A 25038-nucleotide genomic window follows, 5' to 3' on the forward strand; every position below is an offset into this window, starting at 1 on the left:
TACCTTGTGAAATGAGGTTAAGATTACCTCACCATGCCAAGTCATACATCTCATATATCAACAACATGATATATTGTTGAGATAACTTTGGTGTACAAGTTAAAACAACACGTGGCTAAATAGTGAGAAATAATAAATGTTATGGGATGGTTATTTTGGGAATGAATAATGTTGTGTATGTTAGTTTGTTTAAGAAGAGGATTAAAAAATATGACTTAAGTTTTAACCAAACTATCAATTCTTCTTTGTGAGGTAGATCTATGAAAGCATTAACCTCACCAATTATCAATATTCATGATCTACCATATATGAACTTGTCCTACATCATAAGAGAGAAAAAAATATATATCATTACTACCATGGTTTTTACCTAAGAAATAATTGTGTGGAAATATTTATTATGATTGGGTATACTAAAGGGATTGGCATTTCTAATACATGTTAGATGTATGGATCTTAGAGAATGTACTAAATGGAAACAAGGCCTTTTGGCCTATACATTAAAATTTTTCTTATTACTATTCAATCATACTTGACATTATGATAACAAACACTATTGGAAATTCCTTAGAATGTATATTAAATATGAAAATCCCTTCATTATTTATGCTTGCATTTAGACATATACTAATGCATCCAAGATTCCTTAATTGCTGATTATAATTTTTTCCTATGAATTGGGGTCCCTTCCTAACACCGGTTTGTTGAAATTAAGCTTTGATGAGCCATCTAAAGGTAACCTCTATTAGGATTACCGGTGGACAACTGAGAGGGGGGGCTGAATCAGTTGTGAACTGATTATATTAATCAAACCACTTTATAACCTTTAACCGAAGCACATAAACAGTGAATACCAGTAAGAAATAAAACTTAGGATTGAAATAGAGAATTAACACAATGCAACCATACCACATAACACCATGATTTGTATGTGGAAAAGCCGGTAATGGGAAACACCATGGTGAGAAGCCTACCCACAGTCAGATGATACTTCTATAGAAAGTATGTGATACAATACGGGGCCTACATATGTAGGAAGGCACATTGCCTAGAGCGTACTACTCATTCCAAAGGAGTCTCACTGACTACAGAGATGTTATAACCACCTCAAGATAGTTGGATAACAATCCAGAAGAATGAGTTGCCAGTGATAGCATCTACCATGCCTGATTACAATCTCGATCAAGCTCAATACTAGAGGCCTTTGACTTCTTACTTAAACCCAAATCAATCACCTATGATCAACCAAGTCTCCTTCGCATATGATATTTCATTTGATGACCATGAACATATTGCACCACCACAATCTATAATGAGATCTTACATTAATTTATACAAACGCCAAGGCCTAAACCAATTAGGTTGGCCACCTAAAAGATACTACAATAAGATCATTACATACATCCATATTATAATGATATGCCATGTTAGATTTCGACCAAAACAACATTAACCAAACCATAAAACATCTTGGTAACATGTAGAGAACATGTTAACATGATACTGGTCCATAACCTAGATAGGTACTAGACCTAATCTGGGTCCACCATGCCAAAGTGATGTCTCCAATCATTCAAGATATGATAAAGGATCACCTTCTGCATCTTGAATTCCATCTAGAAGCTGCACCAACACTACTTATGCATTCTGTCAAAGATTATCAGTAAAAGCTCTATCAGTAAAACCTTAAATCCTTACCGGTAACATGAGATCTTCTATCGGTAACCAAAACCTATAAGCTAATAACCAAACATAACAACTAGTGTTGACATCAATGACAAAACATCAATGCAACACATAATAAATTCCTCCATATTGCCAACAATCTCCTGCTTTGGCATTGATGGCAACACTAGATGTGAAAAAGAAACATCTAAGTGCCAAGAAATGCCAAACATTTCTCATAGAAGATATAACAATGAAAACCTAAAAAAATCCCAACAACTCCCCCTGAGGAATGCAATCCAATCTGAAACTAATCTGAAACTCTCTCCCATAAACATTATTTTCACATATAACTCTCCCCCTTTGACATCAATGCCAAGGATATGACATAGATATCAAGATTCTGTGAATCTCAAAGCTGACTACTCCCCCCGAGTAGTAGCACCACTACATCAACCCGGAGAAAAGGATAAAGTTGATGATGCATACCGGACTGATGGTCTTCTCCATCAATTAAGTTTCTGTCCAAGGGGTAGATATGCCTAACCTATCTCTCAAATACTCAAATGATTCCTCAGACAACAGTTTAGTGAATATATCTGCAATCTGTTCTTTAGTGTTCACATAAACCAATTTGACTTCCTTTTCTTCCACTTTGTCCTTCAGAAAGTGATTTTATTGATATGTACTTAGTGTTAGAGTGAAATACCAGATTCTTAGACATATCAATAGCTGCAGAGCTATCACAATAGATAACGACCAATTCACTATAATTTACCTTGATATCCTTCAATATTTGCTTCATCCACAAGACTTGAGTCCAATTAGTTGCTATTGGAACATATTCAACTTCTACAGTAAATAAAGAAATGCATGACTTATTTTTGCTGATCCATGAAACCAATTTCTTTTCAAGAAAGAAAGCTCCACCAGAAGTGCTCTTCTTATCATCAATATCTCCTACCCATTTTGAATTTGCATATGCACATAAAGTGAAGTTATCATCTCTAGAATACCATAAGACATATTTTGTTGTTCCTTGCAAATACTAGAATATCCTCTTTACTGCATATTCATGATTTTCTTTAGGATTGCTTTGATATATTGAAACAATACTTACTACACTCATAATATCTAGTCTAGTCTGAGTTAGATATAACAAGAAACCAATCATAGACTTATAGCTTGTTGAATTTATCGATGCAGATGTATCTTTGATATATAATTTTTCACTTGTCACCATAGCAGTACTTACTGGTTTGGAATTATCCATACCAAACTTCTTAAACAATTCCCTTAGATACTTAGTTTGACAGATAAAAATGCCTTTGTTAGTTTGAGTAATCTGCGAACCTAAGAAAAATCTCATCTCACCAATCATGGACATTTCAAATTCATTCTTCATATTATTAGAGAATTTCATGCACAATTTATCTTTACCTCTCAAAATGACATCATCAACAAATACTTCAATAATTAGAATATCATCATCAATGATCTTGTAATATAAATTATTGTGAGCACTACCTTTAGTAAAACAAAGCTTCAAAAGATATTTGTCTAACCTTGCATACCAAGCTCTAGGAGCTTGTTTAAATCCATATAATACTTTTCTTAATCTGCAAAGCATATCTTTGTCATCTGTTAGTGAAAATCCATTGGGATGCTCAATGTATACCTCTTCCTCAAGTTCACCATTAAAAAATGCACATTTAACATCCATTTCATAGACCTTATAGTTCTTGTATGCTGCATAGGCAAGAAATAGTTTAACAGCTTCAATTCTAGCTATAGGTGCAAATGTCTCACCATAATCAATTCCTTCCATTTGAGAATATCCTTTACAAACCAGTCTAGCCTTGTTTCTTACAACTTGACCATTCTCATTTAGTTTATTTCTAAAAAACCCATTTAGTTCCAATAACATTCTTATTTTTAGGCCAAGAAACAAAAGTTCAAGTGTTATTCTTCTCTATCTGATATAATTCATCTTCCATAGCCTTTAACAAATGTTTATCTTTACAAGCTTCAATAATAGATGTTGGTTCAATTTGATAAATAAGACATACCTCTTCATTTGCGAGTCTTCTTTTTGTCATAACTCCCTTGTTCCTATCTCTAATGATTTGATCTTCAGAATGATTTAATCTTACATACCTTGGTGTCTTCTGAACTTCAAGTTCACTGTTCTGATCATCAGTCATAATTTAATTTTCTGATTGTACTGGTGTAACTATCTTAGTATCTTGTCCCAATTGACGCATTATTGGTTCAGTTATGATCATTTCCACTACGAGTTCCCTGTCATATGATATAGATTGATTTTTTTATTTCTCATCCACTTTCACATTTGCCCTCTCCACAATTTTTTGCAATCTTTTGTTATAACATCTATATGCTTTTCTTTGAATTGAATATCCAAGAAATATCCCTTCATCACATATAGGATCAAACTTCCCAATTGAATCATCCCTTTTGATATAACATTTACTTCCAAAAATCCTGAAATATTTAACAGTAGGTGTATGTCCAAACCATACTTCTTAAGGGGTCTTACCAGTTTCACCTTTGATGTGCACTCTATTGAATGTGTAGACTGTTGTACTCACTACATCTCTCTAGTCGATGTGAGGAAATTTGGCTTCCATCATCATGGTTCTTGTTGCATCCTAAATGGTTCTATTCTTCCTTTCCACTAGTCCATTCTGCTGAGGAGTCCAGGGTGCATATAACAGTCTCCTAATTCCATTTGTCTCACAATAACTATTAAACTCATGAGAAGTGAACTCACTGCCTTGATATGATCTCAGACATTTGATTTTCAATCTAGTTTCTATCTCCACCTTAGCTTTAAAGATCTTGAATTTCTCAAAAGCTTTAGACTTCTCCCTAAGAAAAGTCACCCACATTAGTTTAGAATAGTCATCAATTATTAGCATGAAGTACCTATCACCTTGAAAGCTTCTAGTCCTTGGTAGACCACATAGGTCACTATTAATCAAATCAAGCACATCATTAGATTTATCATGTATGCTCTTAAAAGAGGTTCTAACTTCATTTCCCAATTGACATTTCTTACATACCAGATTATGAGGCTTTATAATCTTAGGTATATCTCTAACTGCCTTTGTTGAACTGATCTTTTAACCATACAATCAAAATTAACATGACAGAACCTCTTATGCAATAAAAAACTCTAATCAATATGAGAAATCAAACATGTCTTATTACCCATGTTCAAGTGAAAGATATTACCTCCAGTCTGAGTACCGGTTGCAATCTCCAAACCAGTTTTGTTAATGATTTTGCATTTTCTATGTTTAAATTGAAGTTGGAATCCCTTGTCCACCAATTGACCAACACTTAAAAGATTATGCTTTAAACCTTCTACGTAATAGACATTATCAGTATTATGCTTTCCATCCAAGGAAATAATACCTCTACCTTTGATCATACATACTTTGTCATCTCCAAACCTGACTTGACTGCCATTGTATTCTTGCAGGGACAAAAAATTTCTTTTATCTCCATTCATATGATGTGAGCATCCACTATCAATTACCCATTCATCCTTGTCTTCAACTTTTTCTGCCAAGGCCTTTTCTACATTCTTGATAGACTATTCCAGTTCATCTTCCTTTAAAGCATAGAACACCCATTCCTTTCCATTGTTGGATCCACTAGTAGAGTCTACTACCAGTTCATCCTTAGAGTCATCACTTACTCCTTCCTCATTCGTTATGTAAAATTATTTGTTTTTCTTGAATCTATATATGTTTTGGTTAGGCTTAAATGATTTCTTAACTCTTTCTTCAAATCTTGTATTCCTTTTAGGACACTAGATGCAAAATGACCAATCTTATTACATGCAAAACATTTAAAAGGTGATTTTCCTTCATAATTAATTCCTCCCAGTCCTTTAGGTACTCTTCTAGAAAATAAGGCTTCAAGTTGCACAAATTCTTCATCCTTTTTCCTCATATCTTCCAGCTCCTTTGCATATAGGGCTTTCCAATCACCTTTTTTGGTGGATGATGATGCATGAAAAGAAGGTTCAGACTTTGCAGCTCTAGAGGGTCCAAATTCTTCAAGCTAAAAAGAAGACAATTTCCCAATCAGAATGTCTTTGTTGATTGAAGTGTTTTCCGTTGTTGTCAATTCATTAATTGCAGTCACCTTCATCTTGTAAGTTGGTGGAAGTGCTCTCGAAACTTTGGAAACTATTTCATCTTCACTTGGAGATCCTCCACAATATTGAATTCCCATGATAATCTCATTTAGTCTTTCCATAAATGTAGCAATTCTTTCATTATCTTCCATCTTCAAATTCTCATATCTTACCCAGTTACCATCAAGTTTAGCAATTTTGATAGTAGGTTCACCTTCATTCAGATTTTGCAATTTATCCCACATAACCTTTGTTGATGATTTATTAGTCAATCCCATTATTTGTTGATCAGTAAGTGCATAGAAGAGGGCTTCTCTAGCTCTGCAATCATTTTCAATATTCTTGTCCAAGTCTATAAGAGGAGGATTTCCCAATGCCAAATCATCAAGTGTATATCATTTCTCAGTGACCTCCTAGATATCCTTGCCAAGAAATCTAACATGAGTCTCCATTCAGGTTTTCCATATCCCATAATTTCTTCCATCAAGCTTAGGGATTTTTCATCTGAAAATAGTTGTCAATGGATTTGAAGTATTAGTTGCCAGAGGATCTACCTCAAGCGGTTAAGATTCTACAAAAGAGGACCAAAGCTCTGATACCAATTGTTAGGATAACCAGTTCACAACTAAGAGGGGGGGTGAATCAATTGTCAACAAATTATATTAATCAAACCACTTTATAACCTTTAACTGAAGCACATAAACATTGAATACTGGAATAGCAGAAACATGTATCAGTAAGCAATAAAAATTAAGAATGAAATAGAGAATTAACACAATGTAACTATACCACATAACATCATAATTTGTACGTGGAAAACCCGATAAAGGGAAAAACCATGATGGAAAGCCTAGCCATAGTCAAATGATACTTCTGCAAAAAGTATGTGATATAATAAGATGTCTGCACATGCAGGAAGGCACACTGCCTAGAGTGTACTACTCATTACAAAGGAGTCTAACTGACTACAGAGAGGCTATAACCACCTCAAGATAATTGGACAACAATCCAGAAGAATGAATTGCCAGTGATAGCATCTACCATGCCTGATTACAGTCCCAATTAAGCTCAATACTGAAGGCCTTTGACCTCTTACTTAAACCCAATTTGATCACCTATGATCAACCAAGTCTCCTTCGCATATGGTATTTCATTCCACGACCATGAACATATTCTACCACCATGATCTATAATGAGATCTTACATCAATTTATACAAACCCTAAGGCCTAAACCAATCAAGTCGGCCATCTAAAAGATATTACAATAAGATCATTACATACATCCATATTACAATGATATGCCATGTTAGCTTTAGACCAAAACAACATTAACCAATCCATAGAACATGTTAACATGATACCAGTCCATAACCTAGATAGGTACTGGACCTAATCTGGGTCCACCATGCCAAAGCAATGTCTCCAATTATTTGAGATATGATCAAGGATCACCTTCTACATCCCGAATTCCATCTAGAAGCCGCAGGAACACAATTTATGCATTATGTCAAAGATTCTCAGCAAAAGCTCTGCTGGTAAAACCTTGAACCCTTACCGGTAACACAAGATCTTCTACTAGTAACCAAAACTTGTCTTTCGGTAACCAAGCATAATAGCTAGTGTTGACATCAATGACAAAACATCAATGCAACACATAATTAATTCCTCCATATTGCCAACAACCTCGATTGGGCAAGAGGGAAAGGGATCATCAAGGACCCAAATGGCAAGCTAATCTTGGCTTATGCAGTTAACCTTGGTACTCAAACTTTCAATGAAGAATTGGTAATGGTCTTTTATGTGATCTCAATATCTAAGGATAGAGATTATCAAAAACATATTATAAAGGATGACTCTAACAACATCATCATGATGCTTCAATGTAAAGATAGAAAAGGAAAAAGACCTCATCACTAAATGTTAAAGTTTCCTATCCATGTTTGGCCATGTAAGAATAAGGCACACCCTTAGAGAGCGGAATAAATCTATGGACTAGTTGGCAAGTTGGGCTCATTTCTCCAACCATCTCAAAATATGGGTGGTGTTGCACGAGCTACTTGTTGGTGCGTATGGTTAAATTGGAAGACTAAAATATTGTAAAACCACACAAGATTCAACCACATAAACCCTAGTTCTACAATGAAATCCACCATACACCAATGAAGAACCTAAAAATATGCAAAACACAAATTATAAAATATTATACCATTTACATGCTCATTAGGGTTTGATTTCCATGGTTTCCTATCTCCAATGATCTTGTTTGATGTAATTTCTTTAAGATTTTATGTGTGCATAAGAGCTCAATAAGGAAGACTATGGTTGTTTAGTCACTTAAGTGATTCATTGTTTATTAGAGATTGATAAGGATAAAATAATCCTCTTTTATAGAGAGCACCCTAGAAATGAAGGGCTAGGAGTATAAGTTAGGTATATGAAATAGAAAAATATTAGAGAGGTGGTTAGAGGAAAATTTAGAGATGACTGACAAGTACCATAGAGGGAAAAAGATAACGAGTTAATTAAATAAATAAAGTTTTATTTAATTAATAGAAGAGGTCGGGCCAATCAAACAAATAAAATATTTATTTAATTTAGGGAAAGCATAATTTAAATAAATAAAAATATTTATTTAAATAGGGAAAGGATAGATGAGGATTACTAAATTAATTAAATAATTAAAATATTTATTTAACTTGTCTAGGACAATTTTAGGTTTCTACAATTGGCATTCATGTCGTGATACAAATAGACATAAATCCCAATGATGTATAAAAATCTAAAGATCATCTCTTTAGCTTTTTTTTTGTCCATATTGTCCTTCAAATATTTAATGATATGGACATAGTTTTTTAAATCTAGCAAAAGTGACAACTCTCCCAATACCACCATTTATCATCATTTTCCTTGAACTAGTTTTTGTAATTCTTTCCCTATCATTGCTACTAGTTTTCCTGGGAACAAACTAAATATGGGGGTTGATCTCATCCAAACATAGCTATATAATTATGGTAGATTCAAGAAAAATGTTAATCTTTGGCCTAAGGTTGTGAAAGGTAACATTGCATCCTCTGTAGAGGGTATGAAGGATTTTGACCCTTCTCTCTCGAAATAGTTTTCTACTCTTGGAATGAGAAAAAAGTTCACATTGAGGGTGTGGCTTTTACTATGTCCATGGAGTCTATTGTTATTACTAATTTAGTCTTACTACAGAAGGTATGACCTTCCCAAAACAACCTAAGGGACACTACAAAGATAATTTCAAGAGTTTCCTAGAGTGAGCTGATAAATTTTCTCGACTTTAAAATGAATTTAATTGGGAAGATCTTCTTAGCATCTAGGAGGTTGCATTTCATCTAATAAAATACATTGCCCTGTTAATAAAATACATTACCTTGGATGACATATTCAAATGTTTCCACTCCTAGTTATTTCCTATAATAAATTATCTCATGTACGGTGTAAAATGAACTTCCCCTATAAGATTTTTTCTTTCATTTCATATATGTCCTATACTAGGTGCACATTCTTGAAACCAAACAAAAAAAAATATTACATGAGATATCCTTAAAACAAGACATATATTTGTCTTAAATGGGGTTAGACGTCCTCAAAATTAGAGCAAACAAACTCTTACACGAGATGTTCCTAATACCAAACACAGATTTGAATTTTTATTTCATGTCTTACATAGGTTGTTGCATGCTTGAAAATAGAGAAAAAAAATTATTACATAGGATGCTTAACACCTGAAACCAAACACCACTTGCACACACAACATGATAAGTGGAACTAGCAAAACATAGCTAGACTATTCCTATTCTCCTCCCTAAAATGGATCACCTAGAAAAACATAATTATAATATGTATCCATGTATTATTTCACCCTTCTTCTCATGGATCACCTAGACAAACACAACTAGAATGTGAATCTATGCCTCTCTCTCTTTTCTTCTCCTTGTGAGCTCATAGCTTTGCTATTTGTAGTTCATGGTTGATGTGTGCTCTTTCTCTTTTTATGTGATCACTTGTGATCTTGAGATGATATTTTCAAGAATGATATTAGTGGTTGAGACATTTTGATTATCAAGGTCTCTATGACTAATTGAATTGAGGTCTTGTTTTTAGTGCTAACCCCTTATGTTGTGTGTCCTTGCATGAGATTGTGTGAGCTAAGATCCTAAGACTAGGAGTTTGGTTTTTAGAAATTAGTGATGTATTATACTCCTTTTTATTGTGCCCATAATTGCTTCTCACTTTCATCTTTCATCTACTTTACCATGAGTATTTGCATGGGATCATACTCTCATTAAAGTGGGGGCTAAATATAGCGTTGTAAATTTTACACCTTTATTAATGTATCCAATTTCACACTCTCTTAGCACCTATTTTAGTATTTCCCTTTATTATATGAATTATAGGACCTTTATTTTAATTAATTAATATTTAATTCAATATTATGGGTCTTATTCCACTTTATTACATCATCAAACTCTTATTTGGGTCCTTAATTCTAGGTGTGCCCTTTAAAATTTTATTTTGATTTATCCTTAATCCTATCCTAATTTCAACTCTCAAAGCATATTTCATATATCTACAAAATATTATTTGATTCACTATGTTAGATTTAACATTAGAATCATGATAGCTCACATCCATAGAAAATTGGAAAAAAGTTGATAGGACTAGGTTGTTGGGTTACCTAGTCCTGAATTTTTTTTGCTAAATTTTGGGAGGATAAATGGGATATCTTATCCTATTCAAATCTATCTCCATTAAAAAATACATCAATTCTAAGTCATCCTAAAGGTGATTTCAATCAAGAAATCCCTATATAAGGCACCCTTCTTAACTCATTTGCATCTAAGTGATCTAAGCTATCAAAATCTTCATCTACATTTGACCTAAAGCATTCTTGCATCCATGAAGCATTAATCAAGCATTTTTAGAGATCTTCAAGGCTACATATTCATCCTTCAACCATTATGGAGAAAAATTACATCAACCTTATGGAAGCATTTGTGTGAGATTTGGGTTTGTGTTTATCATGCCATTTGATAAGACATTTGTGATTACAATCAAAGAGAAAAGTATCATAAAAAATTGTAGATATAAGGTATATCTATTCAATATTTACCAAAACTAGAGTTTGACTTATGCAAGCCCCTATTCCAAATAATTTCCCTATTCTATTTGTGTGCATAAGATAGGTACAAATCCACGTACAATAGGATCGACATAATTCACTAAAATGAATAGGTTCACCTTTTGATGGTGATAAATTGAGAGGACTAGGGTGAAGAGCAACACGATCTGGAAAAAACAGGTTGAACTTCTGTGAACAAATCTTAAATCATATTATTTTTCCTAGATCCAGGTTGGTGGCTTTATACAACACCTATAGCTCACTATTTCTACCAATTTACATCACAAATTCCTTCATTTACATGAATTTTAGAATTTTCAATATTCAATTAAAAAAGAGGTAACGAAACCCTAACTCATGAATCTAACCAAAAATCTTGGTCCTTTCCTTAGTTGGATTGAGGCTAGATTTATTGGATTCACCCCTCTTTCAATGTATTGGCTAATTTGGTTAATAGTGTGTATGGTGAAAATGGATAACAATAACAACAATATTGAAAGGCTAAATGAATCCAACCACTAAACCCTAGCCTAACAATGAACAAAGATCCACCATAACATATGAAGATTACCTAAGACAATGTCAAGATAACTCAAAATCACAAAGATTATACCATCACATGTCCAATAGGGTTTTGATCTCCATTATTCCTATCTCCATTGATCTTGCTTGATATATTTGCTCTCAGATTTTTGTATGCACAAGAGCTCAACAAAGAATGGAAAGTGGTTGCAAGTAGGATCGTAGTGTAGCCAAGTACTCCAAAATCAGTCATTAGGGTTTGACAATGAAGAAAGCATCTCCTTAAATAGAAGACACAATAAGAAATGGAGGGATAAGATTGAGAGGTGTAAAAAGACAGGTCGGCTAGGATTAGAGGGTAGGTAAAGGAAATAGTAAAATAATGAAAGGGGTAGGTAGTGTATGAATTAAGAGATGAATGACATGTGTCATGTGTAGAAAAAGATAATGAATTAATTAAATAAATAAAGATTTATTTAATTAATAGAAGAAGTAGGACAATTAAATAAATAAAATATTTATTTAATTTAGGAAAGGGATAATTTAAATAAATAAATGTATTTATTTAAATGAGAAATAAGGCTAGAAGAGGATAAATGAATTAATTAAATAAATAAAAATTTATTTAATTAATAGAAGAATTAGGCTTAGATAATTAAATAAATAAAATATTTATTTAATTAGACATGACAATTTTAAGTGTCTACAAATAGGTTGTCTTATACTACTTGGTGAAACCCTTGTTCAAAATTAAACCTCTACATGTAGCTATTTAATAGAAAGTATATATTAGATCTCAATATAAAAAATTTGTGTAATGCAAATGAATCAAAATAAACTTAAAACATTTGTAAGCTACGTCGATGTGTGCATTAATCTAGGATTGGTCCTTTCTCCAATACAACATTATAGATGTGAGTGGGTTTTGCATACAATCTATAAGGACGATTCATGCTATCCCAAACTAATGCCAATTTCATACAAATTAGCTAGGATAACAATGGTGAGGTGACTGAATCTAGTGAAATAAAAATAGTAAGGTAGATCAAGAATGAGAATACAAAGAAAAAGTTGACACTAAAATTTTGAGCTAACTATGTTTGACAAAGTGTTGGGTTCCTTTGTAGTAAAATGAGAAAAGCTTGAGAGATGATTGAAAATAGAATCAAGAAGCTCTATGCATGTATATCCTAAAAATATGGTTTAGACTAGCAAGACAAGAGCTTTGGGTGTCCTAGTCTTAGTGTTTTATATGATTGAAAGTATGGAAATATATATAAATATCTCCGCTACTTGTTTGTAAATTTCTTGCTATTAGATCTCCACCTACACACCCTTAAAAATAAAGAAATTTGGTTTTACTATATAGGAACTTACCTAAGTCATGTACTTGTTGTTAATGTTGTCATCTCCACAATAAAAATAAATAGATAAACTTTGTGCCCTTACAAGGATAGAGGCTAAATCAATGATAGTTGTTGAAATGGCAAGTTTGCCTTATTTATCAAGCCCTCTCAAGTGGCTCCACATAAAGGTGGAGATAAAATGCTCTTTCTAAAAATCCTAAAAGCCTCAGTCCAATTACATAGTGATAAGAATAAATGAAAATAATGAATCAATACTTGAGAGTAGAATTTTTATAGTTTGTATTGGTGTAAATAATTATTCAACATGGATATTATTACACCTTACTTAAGTTTACTTAGGTACATTCATTTAATACTAGTTTGGGTATGAGATACTTGGGTGTTTGTGCCACAATGGGATAGTGTGTGTAGGAGAATTTCTACCTTTTATGGTGTGATCTTGTTACTACTGTATCATATCCACTTATTGTGGAGTGATAATTCTACCTTCGGTGGGTGATCCACCTCATGTGAAATATTTTATTATTTCTCCTACCTACCACACCTATTCCCTACCTACCCTTGTTTCTTATTGAACCACATGTTGAATATTTGTGTACTCACATATCCATATATTATTGCCTATATATGCAAGCTCATATTTATTGTATGAACAACTATTGAACAACTATTGATCTTTTGATCATCTATCTATTTATGAGAATACAATTTATTCTTGTTCTATATTTTGTCTCTCTATTTTGTACTTTTCATTGAGCTCTTGATCTTGGCAAAATCTCACATGGTATCAAAGCCATTAGAGAGTCATTGATTCATCTTTGAGAGACATTATTGTGACATCAAGAGGCAGATCTAAGGACCAGCATCTTTTTGAGGCATCCTAGACTATATTCAACATCACCATTGCAATCGGGTGGTCATTTCTATGAATTTTGAGTATAAATTTGGCCTATTCTGGTGAAAGTCAAATTTAAAGCTTGGAGTAAAAAGTTTGCCCAATTTGGGTGGTACAGTACATATTTTTGAATTTTTATTTTATTTTCTGCGGGTTTTTAAAAAAAATAAAAAATTCATTCATTTGTAGTTTTTTGAAAAGTTTTTTTGAAAAAAAAAAAATTCAAAAATTATTGTTTTGTTGGGGGGGCGGATATTAACCCGACCCCCATACCGTACAAACTTGCAAATTTTGTAGGTTGTAGGTTGTACCCCATACTCGCATCTGAAGTGTTTTGCAGGGCCACCGTACCGGGCTGACCATCGACTCCACCGTCATTGTCAGCCTTCCCGTCGGGCACCTTCCTACCTACCGGCACCACCCCCGCCTCTCGGCACTGACCACGCCTCTCGGCTTCCTATCCACACTAGCCAATCGGGTCCAGTCACCACGTGGACCCCATGGGCCCACTACCACATGTCTAGACATGACAACTAGCACATCACCTTAGTCTACCATGGTAATAATCTAGTTAGCAGTACTATCTTGACAAGTCACTTGCCACGCCATTCCGTACAACACACAGATCAGACCATACTGCCACGATGACTTTTCAGCCAATTAGACTCTAGTACATGTCAGTCTGTACTATACAGATGCCTAGTCAGCAAGGAGGTGAAGATTTCATGATGGATAGAAAGCCATCAAATTTGTTGACATCATCATTTAAAAAAATATTATCAACCCCCTCTCGTTGAGCTTTTTAGTTTTGTTGTCCAGCTTTGGAAGGCCATATCTTGCTCATGTTTGCTCCTTTTGGGGTGCAATTATTTTTGAAATGGGCTAATGTTTCATGTAATTTCTCATGGTGGCATTATTTTATGATTTTGATGGATATAAGTTTCTGAAATCTTAGTTTTTGGTGACTATACCCATCCAATCCCCGTTTTTGTAACTTTCGGGACTCCGTTTGGGCTCATACAAAATCCTTTTCAGGTGTCATTTTTTTTTTAAAGTTTATATTGTCTACTCTCATAGTATTCTATCAGTTTGTAGTGAATTTAGGTAGAAATTGTACTTTTCGTAAATGGTCTTTTTTGGCCAATTTGGCACTTGAATTGCATAGATCTATCTTGCTTCTCTTTTGCATTGTAGTTCTCATCCTATTGGGGTAGTTATTAAACAAAATCAGAAGTCCACCTTGCCATTGTTTGCAAGTGGTCTATTGTACACGCACTACATATAAAGTGCCAAAATCATCATTTTTGGGGGGAGGGGGTACTTTGATTGAGTAATTTTGTGGGTGTGTCTCTTGTGATTTTATTCTCTTGTGTTCTTTCCTTTTTTCTACTATGGGATTTCCTTAGTTTCCTCTCTTAACTCCTCATAATTATGTTACTTGGAAAATTGATGCATGGAGTAAACTTATGGAAAAAGGACTAACTCATTATATTGATGGAACTATTGGTGCTCTCATTGATCATAAGGCTAATCATATTGGTCACTTGGATTGTCTCACTAAACATATCATGGAAATTGGTACCTTAAGAAAGTATGTATCAAAGGATCTCATTTTTCATATTGAGAAATGTACTCTGATCAAGGATGCTTGGCAAAAGTTTCAAGACTTGTATGGTCAAGTTGATGAGATTAGGGGATATAAAACTGATAGTGATATCAGCATGTTAGATCCCAAGAACTCTGATACTATAGAAGATTATGTCACTAAGGGAAAAGAGTTGAGGGCACAACTCAAGGATTGTGGCATTGATAAGAAGGATACTCAGTTGATCTTAAATTTGATGGGAAAAGTTCCACAAGAATATGCAACATTTGTTTCTAGTTTTCAAACCCATAGGATGACAATGGGTTCAAGCTACATAATGCCTACATTTGATGCTTTTGCTGAAATGTTGATGATGGAACAAACTAAGTTGATAAGCATGGGCATTCTTAAGACTTCTAAGTGTCAAGAATTAGTGGAAAATCAAGGGAAAAAAGGAAATCAAGGAAAGGACAACTCAAACAAAAAGAAATGGCAATCAAAGCCTAAGGACAAAGCACCATCTTCTGCACAACAAGGAGATTCATCCTCTTCCAAGAAAGACAATTCACTAGAGAGGAAAACACCTACTTGTTCTTATTGTAAAAAGGTTGGTCATGACGAGCGTTGCTGTCATTCTAAGAAGATTGATGAGCTCACACATATCTTCCAAAAGCACAACGTTGATTTGCCTAATGCCTACAAGAAGGATGATTCATCAACTTCCACTTCCTCACATTCAAAAGGAAAAGGGAAAGGATTCATGACTTCTACAAGTGGGAAGACTCACTCTTTTGGGACAAAAAAAGGAAAAGTTTTTTATGCTACTACAAGTCATGGTTCAAGGAGATGGCTTCTAGATTTAGGGAGATGGCTTTTAGATTTAGGGGCTTCTCATCATATGGCATCTTTACTGTCTATGTTCTCTACATTTGAGCCCTATACCATGCCATAGATTTTGATGGGCAATCATACATACATGGATGTGATTAGAAAAGGAACTATTTCCATTGGGTGTAACTCCTTCAATGATGTGTTGTGTGTACCCCAGTTGACAAATAATCTCCTTTCCATCTATCAAATCACACATGTGGCAACTAAGAGAATTGTGGAGTTCACACCTAAGTAAATTTTTATTAGAGACTTGGAGACTAGAGCTATCATTGCGACTGGGGTGGTTGATCATGCATCTCGTTTATACTCCTTTTCAAAGTTTGTTGATGATGATGATTTCACATATGATGATTCTACACATGATTATCATACTTCCTGTGATGATTCAGATTTTGAGGAGAACTTTAGGTACTTGAACTTGGGGATTCTCATATGTGACCTAGTTCTTGAGCATTGTGTTTCATCTCCTTCTATTAATATCGCATCACCTATTGCACATGATGATGCAGATAGTGCGATAGTTTTGCCTTCTTATGATTTAGTGTAGCAGGATATTCATTATCTTCCAGCTTCAGATTCTTGGGATGATTATTGATAGAAATTATAGGTTTATTTGTGGAATCCTACATTGCAGATTTGGGAGACATCATTGGTGATATTCATCTTCTCTTTGATGAAGATGATCCTTCTTCGATTGTTGTGAGGGAACACTCTGATCCTCTTGTTCATTCTCTACATGATCATTCTTACGAGGTTGACATGATTGTGGATTCTTATGCACAACAGTTGGAGGAGGTCTCTTTATCTTTTGAGGAGACATGTGAGTCTTTCAAACTTTCTCTACATTCATCTCCACTAGATCTTGGAGTACCTTTTTCAGCAGTGTGGAGTAGTTTACCACCTTTGGAGAGGGTAACCTTCAGCATCGACATGGGGTCACTTGAGAAGTTTGCAGAGATTCCTTTCATCATGAGTTTTTTTCATACATCTTACCTTCATGATTGGTGAGACTTCATGGATACATCTTTGGTTTTGTTTCTTCCCAAGGGGAGGAATTTTTGTTTGACATTCCTGGAGGAGTTTCTTCATACATCACCAAGCTTCTATCATTGGTGCAGATTCTATATTGAGGGGGGGCTACCTAGCTTCTCTTATACTCTCATATGGGGGGGACTTTTTCCTCACATACTCCTATGAGAGTTCTCTTGTATAGTTTTCATAGCTCTTTTGGGAGAGGGTATTTTCCCATTAGGTTTTTCTCTCTTTCGTTGCTTTGTGAGAGATTTCATTTCATTGGTTTTCTTTGCATTTGCATTTGTACATGGGTACCTAACATGGCCTCATAGTTGAGACCCATCTTGCATTGCTTAGTTGCATTGTAGACTTAAGTGCATTCCCTAAGTTGCACTTAAGGGGGGGTGTTTGTGTAAATAATTATTCATCATGGATATTATTACACCTTACTTAAGTTTACTTAGGTACATGCATTTCATAGTAGTTTGGGTATGAGACACTTGGGTGTTTGTGCCACATTGGGATAGTGTGTGTAGGAGAATTTCCACCTTTTATGGTGTGATCTTGTTACTACTCTATCATATCCACTTATTGTGGAGTGATAATTCCACCTTCGATGGGTGATCCACCTCATGTGGAATATTTTATTGTTTCTCCTACCTACCACACCTATTTCCTACCTACCCTTGTTTCTTATTGAGTTACATGTCATGTTTGTGTGCTCACATATCCTTATAGCCTTTCCTATACATGCAGGCTCATATTCATTATATGAATAACTATTGATATTTTGATCATCTATCTATTGATGAGAATACAATTTATTCTTGTCCTAGATATTTTGTCTCTCTATTTTGTACTTTTCATTGAGCTCTTGATCTTGGCAAAATCTAAAAGTTTGTTACTCTATAGGTTGATAACTCATTACGTATAGAACTTCTCTAGATTTTGATTAGATTAGATTATAACGTAGACCTTACGAAGTATAAATATTATCTATATAGAGATGACATTTGAATTTATTTCATGTATGGGATGACAAATAGTTATCAAGAACAAAGATCAATATCAAATCAGAAAAAAAAAGGCCAATGCTAACAACACCCCAAATTTGAACCTTTTTTGGTGAGACTAGTGCGTTGGACACTTGGGTCTACCCAAAAAGGGCCTTTGATAGTGATAGCCAAGTATCAAGGACCTTAAACATAAGGCCTAGTCTTGGATTTCATGTTTGATGATGATTTAAGTGTAGGATTAGGATATCATGAAGCATAAATGGTTTTAAAATTAACTAGGTAAGTGCACGCTAATGAAAGTGCCAAATAGAGCATGAAATTATTAGGGTAAAAAAACTATGATGCTATAGAACCAACAAGTCCATCTAGGGAAAATGTAGAGATCTCAACTTGCCTTTACTCAATATTTGTATCTACATATGTATAACGATGCCAATATTTAGGAACACCTCTGGGGAAGTCATCAATTTTCTAGGGTCAACCTTTCCCAAGTCATCTATTTTCAAAAATCATTAGGATGAAAACCTTTGGGGAAGTCATCAATTTTCTAGGGTCAACCTTTCCCAAGTCATCCCTTTTCGAAAATCATTAGGATGGCCTTTTCTAGAAATTCAAAGATAGAATTCTCATGCACACAATTTTTTTCTAAGTAGATTTTATATTATGAGTTCCCTTAAGCTTTTATTTTTTATTTATTTTTTAATGTATTTTGTTATTTTGAACATGTGATTTAATTATGCATTACATGCCTTTCATTCTAAGACACAATTTTATGTCCTTTGAACATGTACCAATGTTAACTCTAAAAGATCATAGACAAAGGTAGGAGTCAAAACTTTTACTTTCAATTATTCATTTTTTTATTTTAGTGTCAATCTTGAGCCCTTTTAGATCAAACACAAAATTACATGATTGATTTAAGATTAAAGAGAATATGTCACTATGAAAATTGAATAATATGGATAGATGCCAAAAAACTGAAGCAATAAATTGCTAATAATGGTGAATGTGTCGGAATAAGAGCACAGAAAGATGAGATTGAACAATTGCATGGAAATTGATGTGCATAAGAGTGAAAAAATTATTGAGAAATCAAACAAACTCATCACAAAAGTGTGCTTCTTGTTATATACCTGTATTCAATCAAAATATGCCAAAAACTAAATTAAAATATACATTAGTGTTAAACTTTCACCATTAGAACAATATCGACCCAAATGCAATTTTTATCAATGCCTTTAAATCTAATTCAATGTTTAAGGAGGAAAGTAGATAATAATAATTAAATTTATTAATATTATATACTATTAGCCATCCTATGTTTCTTTATAGAATAGAATCTTATTAATGATTTCACTCCATGATAATTTTTATGAAAAATGAATTGATAATCAATAATATTTGTGAAGATCTCAATTATAATACTAAGAAAGAACTTAAAAAATATTAGATTCAAAATTACCATCTTGAAAGAAAAATGATAAATAACATATATATTCTAATAAATTAAATTTTATAAACTAAAAATTATTATTTTTATTTAAAAATAGTTACTATTTGTAATAAACACACAAATGCTAGCAACATGTCTTAAAAGACGAGCCAAGATAACATATAAATACAAAAGTTAATATCGATTTTATAAATACTAATTACTAAACTTAATTCTAAGTATTAATTGACGTTTAAAATTAAAGTTTGAAACAGTATACGATAACTTCCTTAAAATATAGGATGTATTCTTTTGAGAACGGCGAACCAATTTAAGCACCAAGGCTACATATAATGCTTTATGAGTTTAACAATTTTGGATTTATTGAAGGACATTCTAAAACTTCTATTGTACTTCTTCCCTCAATGAATAGTTTGAATAAAAGTCATAACCAATAGAGCTGTCGCCGCCACAAGAGAGACAGCATGCCATGGCTTTGAACAATATGCTCGCTGAAACTCGGTCATCAGCACTTTCCAATGATTGCTATAATGTTTTCTCGCCTCTTCCATCACATTTTCAAATTCATTGATGGGACTAAATGTGGTTCCAGCCGCAAGATTGTTGAACATGTGGGCGATATGCTCATCATTGCCTCCCAAACTCCGAATGACTCCAGAGTTTCGAAGTACAAATACATCTTTCTCTGAATCGATTAAACAATCTAAGAGACGAACATAATGTGAAATTAATGTCTCTTCTGGTTTCAACGAGCACCTTTGACACTCTTCATAAGCCATCAGGTTCCGCAGCAATGTTTCTGTTGTGTCGTCCACAATTATTTGAGGTAGGGAGAGCGTACTTTTTCCAAACATTCTCTTTCGAAATCCAATTTTGCCTGGTTGAAATTTGATACCAGCACTGTCTAGTAATTGGGCACTAAGGGTAGATCTCACATCAATATTGCGAAAAGGTGGTGCCACTTTGGTGTACCATCCATACTCTCGATCACTTATGATATTTTTAATCACAATTCTATAAAGATCTAATAAATGACATGGACGTTGTTCCCCCCTTTTATTCTTCAGTTTCAATTTAACTTCATCAGAGGATTATAATGGAGAGAAGGGAAATCCGCGAAACACAGCAGTTGTACTCAGGAGTGCAGCTAACTCTGCTGTTACATCTTTGCGGGTTCGAGACTCTAACTCATCAGGCTGCAGCAGTGCACCTAACCCTGATGTGGCATGCTCGGAAACCTCCAACTCCAACAGAGTTATGAGAGCAAATAAAGGAATTTGATTTTCCAGTTTTAGAATGTCAACTTGTATGTTGAATAATGTGGAGTTTTGAATATCCTTATTTTGAAAAACAGGGTTATGTGTATTTTGGGAAAATGGACCAAGTATGCAATCACTCTCGCGTCTTGTTATGGATGCACATCTAAAATATTCAAGAATAAAGCAAACATCTTTTGTGAACATCAAAGATAATTTTTCTCCATCCAGCTCAATTGGTCGTCCATAGCGCTCTCTTATTTTACCTTCCAACTCTTTAATCTTTTCAGTCAACCTTGTCACATTTGTCATCGCTCTTGTGCACATTCTATCAACTGCTTCTATTTTATATTGCCCCATTATATTTAATTCAGGATCTTTTCGATAATGGTAAGGCCCAAACGATATGACGAGAGGATCATAGGCTACTGGTTTATGAATCCTCATGCATTTAAGTACCCTATGAATGCAAACCTTTCTGGACACTTTCCATGGTTGGAAAATTTCTCTTTCTATTTGAATATTGAATGATTCAGCTGTAGCGTAGCTTTCTGTTTCAGCTTCTTCATTTACTTGAAGAGTCTGCACGTCATCCATCTTCTTTCTTTTATTTTCCAGGCGACTATTTTGGTAGAGAAGTTTCAACCAGGTCCCTAATTGAATATTGCAACCATTTGTTAGACAGAGAAAATAAAAGTTAAGCCTTCACATTCAACAGCAGTTATATCACTATCGAAATTCAAAATTGAATATAGAAAAGGAAAAGTGCACTAAATGTGACAAATCATTGTGTCGAATATTTTTGCTATGCTTAAAAGTGTTTTTTCTAAAGATCGTTTCCTTTAACTTTAAATGTTTGAATGAAAATTCTCACTCCATATAAAATGTAATATTAATGTTCAAAATTGAGCGCTTGAAATATTTAGATATTATTTAGTTAGAGCATAGTAGCAACTTCACACTGTCAAGATGATGATTGCGAGTTAGTATCCCCTTTTTCTTTTTAATAGAGTTTTAAAAATTTATTATTTAATTATATAATTGAAATTGTAAAATTAATTATTTTAACTGATTTTATTTTATATTCTATGTTTATTTTGATAAAACATACAATCTTATAGAAAGTTGGGCTATTCTCTATAGCCTATTCATATGCTTGCACATATAAACATTTTATATCTATGTATTCATTTCTCCTATGCACAAAATTATATTCATATGATTGCTATATATGCTAATCTAGCTTCTCCTATTTTCTAGAAAAGTTCATGAGCCCAACAAGATTTCCTCGCAATCCCAAACTCACCTTGTCTCACCTTGTCTTATGTCAAATTTTGTTGAGCAATCCATTTTGTCTTTCCTATGCAAATCCAATTAAATACACATTTGCATGATATAGTGTTATTTGCTAGTATCTAAAGACACTTATTGCATAAAACACTTGTCATGAAGGCAAGAATGAAATCTTTGGACAAATTAAGATCATTATAAGTATTTGAATCATATGATTAAGAGATAAAATTAAATGACATATGTAATATTAAGTATTCAAAAGGTATTGAAGTTCAAATAAGACCTAATATTAAACAGATTAGATAATATATGTTGTTGATAAAAGGTCATTGACCCATATGGAGGCTTGCAAGGTGACTAGTAGTAAAAATATGTTTATCCTAAGATATCCAATGACGTAAATCAAAATATATAATCTATTGAAAGATAAATTGAATAAGGTTTTGTAAGATAAAAACAATTGACTAATACGATTGCTAGAAATGAGAAAGGATTAATATCTAAAAGAAAAGGACCTCAAAGATTGGACAAATCCATGAAGTTATCCAATAGAACATATAATAAAGAATGAAAGAAAGGAAAACCTTTCCAAAATAGTGAGAACCTTTTTTAAATAAGAGTTGATCATTTTTTCCTAGAAAAAGATCGAAGTGATTAATGAAGCGGATACTATAAATCTTTTAGGGCATAATTTCTTCTCGTGAAGCTTGTTCATTGAGATACCTCTTGTCAATTTTCTATCGCCATAGAAATCATCAATGGAGGTTAGAATGACCATTAACAATGCATAGAAGAGGAGGTACATAAAGTATGTTAAGCATGATAGCGTAGACTCTTCTATTACATTGCTTAGGCAGATGGCAATTTTGTTGAAGTACGTACAGTCTATATGGTTGTTGCCTCATGTGTACCATACGGTTGTTGCCTTGTACATACTGAGTTAACCAGTACGGTAGTTGTATTGCCAGATCAATGAAAATCATTACCAGATTGATAGAAATCATTGCCAAATTGACGGGAAGCATTGCCAAGTACGGAATGTTACACATTAGTACTGACAAATTAGTATAGACAAAGACCTACTAGTACAGACAAAGACACATTAGTACGGACAAAGACCTACTAGTACGGACAAAGACATTTTCGTACAACATTCTAGTATGTGGTAATTTTGTGCAGACCCGTACGGTGGTTACGGTAGTTGCCAATGCTGATCTATACGGTTGACCATTTGTGAAATGACAGTTGCAGTATCAGATTTCATAATGGATTGTAGTGTGTATAAACTACTACAAGTTTCATTCGGAATGAGTGTGATAGAAATTTGGGTTGGTTGTAATACAATCTGAGCTTGTGCAAAAAGTCAATCATTGATTGTATGTAATATTGTTTACTGTAATACAAAGGAGACGCTCAGCTTTTTGGTGTGTGGGTTTTTTCCTGAAAGGGTTTCCCACGGTAAAAATATTTGTGTATATGTGCATGGTCTTTATATGTGCTTTATTCTTCTTCTTAAGTCATCTTAAGTTTCTTCAATTTAGGAAGTAATAGATATTGTTGCTTACATCCTCTGTGAATTGGCATTAGGAGAGCATTTTCGCACCGTAGCTTTCCTTACAAGTGGTATCGGAGCTTGTCCTGTGGTGTTATACTTGTTGGGTAGGGTTGGTTATTTGTGTCAATTCTAGTTTCAGTGGGAGTCTAGCAGAGTGTTTATTTGTTTTGTTTGTAGTTTAAGATGGCGAACACCTTTGGGCGAATGGACATTGAGAAATTCAATGGCTCCAACTTTGAGTTGTGGAAACTTAAAGTTGAAGATTTTCTAGTTGATAGAGATCTTTGGATTGCAATGGCTAGAGCTAAACCTTCAGGCATGAAACAAGAGGACTGGGATCTTGTAGATAGAAAAGCCAAAGGGTTGATTAGACTCTGTTTGGCAGACTCTGTTATGTTAAATGTTCATGAGGAGAAGGCTGTTAATCTTTTGTGGAAGAAACTTGGTGATATTTATCAGGGAAAGTCTCTGGAAAATAAGTTGTTCTCGAGGAAGAAGGTGTATTCCTTGAATATGGTCAAGGGTACATCTTTAGCAGATCATTTGAATGTTTTCAACATGATTGTTGCATAGTTAACCTCTGTAGGAGTCAGAATTGATGACAAGGATCGGTGCATACTTCTGTTATGTTCTCTGCCTCACACATGGGATCATCTGGTAATGGCCATTGGGAGTACAACAACCACGTTCACAATGGAAGGTGTGGTTGCTTCATTACTGTCAGAAGAAACATGAAGAAAATCTTCTGAGATGGTCAAGGAGGCTCTCACTGTTAGAGGCAAGAAAGAGGACAAGAAGTCTAAATCCAAGTCAGAGGAAAGTTCTACATCTCTTGGAATCAAGTCCAAAGTGAAGTGTTGGAATTATGGGCAGACTGGTCATATCCAAAAGGATTGCAGAGAGAAGAAGAAAAAGAAGAGTTCTTCATATTCTCAGTCCTCTTAGGATGATGATGGAGATGCCTTCTGAGCTACTTTGGCAAGTCAGACATCTATTGATGTCTAGTTCAATCTTCATGAAGAAGATGTTTATCATGATGCCATGTAAGACTTGGTACCATGTTTGGTAGTGATGTACATTCATCACTTGATGGTGGATGATCTTCATGTGATTGAAGATGCTGACATCTTGAGGATTCATAAGTCCTTGGTAGAGATGTTGTTTATGTTTTAATATGTTATTCTTGTTAGGTTGTTTTTTATTGTGTCGTC

At 34.0% G+C, this 25038-nt stretch overlaps 1 protein-coding gene across 1 annotated transcript; it reads right to left on the reverse strand.

Annotated features, from left to right (window-relative positions):
- Nucleotides 1–20124: 20124 nt before the first annotated feature.
- Nucleotides 20125–21576, reverse strand: LOC131078288 (UPF0481 protein At3g47200-like). Its single transcript, XM_058015950.1, has 2 exons — nt 20859–21576; nt 20125–20747 (listed from the first exon to the last, which is right to left on the reverse strand). Exons 1-2 carry the CDS (start codon nt 21574–21576, stop codon nt 20125–20127), a joined length of 1341 nt encoding a protein of 446 aa, XP_057871933.1.
- Between the last annotated feature and the right edge of the window lie 3462 nt (nt 21577–25038).

The sequence above is a fragment of the Cryptomeria japonica genome, chromosome 7 (genome assembly GCF_030272615.1).
Source record: "Cryptomeria japonica chromosome 7, Sugi_1.0, whole genome shotgun sequence".
NCBI classification, from domain to species: Eukaryota; Viridiplantae; Streptophyta; class Pinopsida; order Cupressales; family Cupressaceae; genus Cryptomeria; species Cryptomeria japonica.

Bases quoted from the DNA above. Each gene is read 5' to 3' on its own strand.
- LOC131078288 (XM_058015950.1), bottom strand. From the start codon at position 21,576: ATGGATGACGTGCAGACTCTTCAAGTAAATGAAGAAGCTGAAACAGAA. The intron at 20,748-20,858 runs GTACAACTGCTG...GTCATTTATTAG, and splicing joins AGAGTTAGCTGCACTCCTGA to ATCTTTATAGAATTGTGATT.